This window comes from Lygodium microphyllum, chromosome 13 (genome assembly GCF_053477565.2).
Source record: "Lygodium microphyllum isolate KBCC chromosome 13, Lygodium_microphyllum_v1.1.10, whole genome shotgun sequence".
Lineage (NCBI taxonomy): Eukaryota > Viridiplantae > Streptophyta > Polypodiopsida > Schizaeales > Lygodiaceae > Lygodium > Lygodium microphyllum.
The window spans coordinates 14,350,786-14,355,326 of NC_141147.1; the positions used below are offsets into that span (position 1 = coordinate 14,350,786).

The following is a 4,541-nucleotide window of genomic DNA, read 5'->3' on the forward strand; positions in this document are numbered from 1 at the left end:
TCATACCCCGTAAATGTAGTTAACATCAATTATCTAGCTCTTTAACTGTATAACAGTTCAAACAAGAAGAAGGATTGGAGGTCAGACAGGAAACACAGGAACCTGATTTGTCTGCCATTAGTTATGAAGAACACTACACCTTGGAAAATATTTGGAATTGTATAAGATGCAGTTCAGAAGAAAGAGGTATTCCTTCATACCAACCCACATGAAGCAAGAAATTCAGCCACTAACTAGTTCAAAACCAACAAATCATTGTCCACTCAACCTCCCAAAAGAAACAGAAAATTCTGCTACTGAAATTAGTTCAAAAACATCAAATCATCCTGCACTGCAAAAACCACAATTCTGTGCCCAAGGAGTTCTCACAAACTGGAGCATTAAATGGAAGGTTGAAATATTTAGTGCAAAGTAGTGCGCACATATGAAAACCAAATCATGAAAAGTGCAATCCACAAAGATCTGAATAGAGACAGATGTGCAAAGGCTTGGAAAGATAGCAATCCTAGAATTCGTCTCAGTTACAAAAGTAACAAAAAAGCCTTCAAAATAACCAGAACTACAATGCAACAGAGATCAAAGCCTGCTCTAAGATAAGACAGCTTTTTATCTGCCTCAAGAAGCAACTACAAAATTGAGGGAGAAAGTTGGTCACTGAGGCGCTTCCCATTAAGAAGCTGGCTCCCCCCAAGTTGGAGGGGCAGCTGCAGCATCCCATCCTTGTACTCCAACAGGAACTGGGGCAGGCACAGCAACTGGTGCAGCTGCTGCATCCCATCCAGAGACACCAACTGGTACTGCAGGGACAACACGTGTGGGATTACTTAGACTAGGCTAAAATTCAACACAGTTAATCAGACATTCAACCTATTAGAGATCGATACTAACCAGCTCCAGCTGTCCAATCTTGAGTGGGAGCTGCGACAGCCGGAGCTGCTGCTTCTGGTTCCCAATCTCCAGCAGTGCCTGCTTCTTGTGTCCACTGATCAGGAGCTGCAATAGCAATTGGAGGTGCAGTAAACTCTGCAGGAGCATACTCCTGAGCTACACCCTCCTCCTCCTCTCGGTCCTTGGCCTCCTCAGGCTCACGATAAAAGAAGAGGTCCACCTGAAATGTCCAGCATGAAAGAGGCCTCTAAACACACTGATAACAATTATCATTCATAAAAAGGGAATAAACTTTCTAACAACACATGTGTATGTCACAAGATATCAGTCATCCTTCATAATAGGAAGCAAAGCTACTAAATCGCATACATTTGTCACAACAGTCTTTCTAGTGAATACTATACCATCACATCCCACTGCTGTCTGGGAGCAATTGTTCCCCTCATTTGCAACACCATGCGGGCCAGCATCCAGAAAAGGCACCCAATACTGTGTTTTCCTTTGTTATTTGCTGGGATTCCAATATCCACATGCTTCATCGGAGAGTCCGTATCACAAAAGGCAATGGTTGGAATGTTTCCAAGGGCAGCCTCTCTGATTGGCTGGAGATGGAGAAGTTAATTAGAATTAGTAAAGGACAGAGCTAAATGGCTGAAGAGAACAGTGAAGACTAGTTTAACCTGATGGTCTGTGCGAGGGTCAGTCAAAATGAGAAGTCGTGGCTCACAGAAGGTTGTCTGCAGCTGGTTTGTAAACGTCCCAGGAGTATGACGTCCTGCAATAGCCTGAGCTCCTGTATACTGTGCAAACTTCAAAACTGCTCTCTGACCATAGGGCCTTGCAGATTGCACAATAATGTCCTGGGGATTCTCAATAGCCACGATAACCCTTGCAGCTAGCTGTAGCTTCTCCCAAGTCTTACCGACATTGATGATAAATATACCTTGACAGAGAAATAAACAAGTGTTACGAACACAAACTTGCACGAACGATTCTACCTATAGAATCAAGTACAGTAATGTCCAGTCCAGGAGTGAAAACGCAACTTCCACACATCTTAATGCTTGGCCTAGACATAATAGGCAGCCAATAGAGTTTAAAGCATTGACTTTCCTGCCCTCGACCGACAGAGCAGAGACAGCCTTCAAAAACTAGGTCATACAAAAAGAAATTCCTCTGCTATCACAATTCTCAATTCCAATTAAAGGCATAATCCTTCCTCTTTTCTGTATATTATCACTCCCGTTCTTATCAGATGTAACTCTAACTAAAGCTAGAATTCCTATGCAGCTCTGGGCAACCCAATTCAAAGCAGGCTCAGTACAGCATGGTATGGCTCCTCTCACATAGGAGATCCACAACATCACTGCTGGCAACTTGCCATTGACATGGTGAAACGCCGGATACTAGAAATTGAACGAAAACATGCAACACATTGCACCACAGATACAAGCCACCGGCTTTCTCAACAAAACAAATGGTTCTTATACGACGCAGAACAAACAGACAGATAGGGAAAATGGCAGGAAAACGCACCATCAGAACGCCTCTTCCACACGTATCGCTCCATCTGAAAGTCGCAATTCTTGGTGCCGAGATGCACATCGGCGGCGAGCATGAGCTGGATGTCGGATTCCTTCTGAGAGAGCACCATGGTGGCAGTCGTGGCAGCGTCTTGCGAGCGATCTCGGTTTGTCAAAGAGACGATCTGCGCTCCAGCTCCTGCCTGCCAAGGAAAGGGCAACAAAGCTTGTCTGCGTGCGCACTAGAAAAGAGAGTAATCTAGGGTTTCAGATGCTGTTAAATACTTAAAACCCTAGAGATGTGAGAAACTGACGGACCCTAAAGGCTTTGCCCACTTAGTGGGCTTTCTTAGCGGTAATTAACTTTAGCACAATAAGCTTGCATTTTGCCCCTTAAGAGTCTGCTTTTGGGATGGGCCTGTACATTTTTGAACATTATTAGAGACTAGCTGGCCTGCTTGCCAAGGTCACCCACTAGTTCGTCTCATAGTCGGTATCATTGCGATCACGTTTTTCTTGGCGTCAAAAGCATTAACAGTCCTCTAACCTTTCGAAGATTATTGTGCCTTTTCTTGAATTTTGTTGATTAGACCTGGAAAAGATAGATGGTGTGTGTTCTTCCCTTTCACCAAAAAATGCACATGCATGATGCAAAGATGGTCCAAAGAAGGGTCTTGAGCATTGTGTGAGTTACAACCCTTACCTGCTTGTCCCAAACTAGGCTAAAGAAGTGGCTATAAATGGTTGCATGTTAGAGGCTTTGTCGAAGTTCAAAAACCCTACCCTACCCTCTTGCATACAAGTACTGCATTAAGTGCTTTATCAATATGTCACTTTAAGTTTTTTTATAATTTAGTATTCTTGATTTATAAAATATGATATTTGAGCCTTTAAGTTAAATGTTAAACCATTATTTTACATTTATATGCCTTTAAGGCTTCATGATTTAGAGTTGGTTCTATATTCTATTAGGGAGATGGTGGCCTTATGGAACACTTCATATGAGCAATCGCATTATGCTTAATTTTTTGTGAGGGAGGCCATGGACTTGTCATGTGCTCTCTACAATTTTTTGTATTATACCAAGTTTATGTCGTGTTAGTTTCATTTTTACTGCCTTCAAGGTCTTTATTGGTTAGGATGGTTTATATGTATTGTAAGTTCAAGTTCATGTAGTCTAATTTTTGGTAGGGTTTTATGCCTCATGTAAGTTCAAGTTCATGTAGTCAAAATTTTGGTGGGGTTTAATGCCTCATTCTTTTGTCCATTGCACATAGTATTAGCATTGTTTTCCAATGAAATGTTGGTTATTCAATGTCACACAAACTAAAGAAAGGGATAGGAAGAAAGAAGTTGAAATTAATATTCACAAGAGGCCAAGTTGACCTATGAAACAAAATAAAAATAAAAATTGAAACATACGGAACTATCATGTTTCAAAAGTATACCATGTAGCTAGGAGACAGCAAATAGCTAGGGAATGAAATTTAGGAATCTAATACATCTCCCAATACTATGAGGCCCTTTTTTTTTTGGCCCATGGGAAACAATGTCATGATTATCTAATGATATCTCTCATGGGTCTATCCAACATCGATAAACCAAAGCACATAAGGTTGAGCTACTTGATGGCATGCCAGTATCATCTATATCCTTTGAAGGTACCTCAAGTGAGGACATATTGAGAGGTCATGGTTGGCATGATTTGCATCTCTCTATCACTCTATTTAGGATAACTTGCCATGGTGGATCAATAGATTTATCTAAGGTATGCTTTGAAGTAACTAATGTAGTTTTATCTCTAAAAAGTCTAAAAGAGTATGCTATCGTATGCCCTCAATGTGACTCATGAGAGATATCATGAGGTGATCTCTATGTGAATGTAGCTCCAAAATGAAGAGTTAAGGCAATACTAATCTAGAATTGCCATCACCCTAGGTAGTGCTCCAAATCCCTCTTAAAATGGAATTGTCCATTTGACCTTGTACTACACTAGAAATCTAATTTGTAGGTCTTCTCAAGCTAGCAAAGGTGGCAAATATGATCCTCATGGGGATTAGAATCTATTCCATAGCAACCAAACTCTATCTACAACTTGTGTGAGGATATGCAAATTTGACCAATGATACA

The 4,541-nt window shown here is 41.2% G+C and overlaps 1 protein-coding gene across 1 annotated transcript; it reads right to left on the minus strand.

Annotated features, from left to right (window-relative positions):
- Positions 1 to 488: 488 nt before the first annotated feature.
- On the minus strand, positions 489 to 2,673 carry LOC148026361 (small ribosomal subunit protein uS2y-like). The gene is made up of 5 exons (XM_087690794.1): positions 2,425 to 2,673; positions 1,569 to 1,831; positions 1,293 to 1,490; positions 889 to 1,108; positions 489 to 797 (listed from the first exon to the last, which is right to left on the minus strand). Exons 1-5 carry the CDS (start codon positions 2,540 to 2,542, stop codon positions 670 to 672), a joined length of 927 nt encoding a protein of 308 aa, XP_087546920.1. The 5' UTR covers positions 2,543 to 2,673; the 3' UTR covers positions 489 to 669.
- Between the last annotated feature and the right edge of the window lie 1,868 nt (positions 2,674 to 4,541).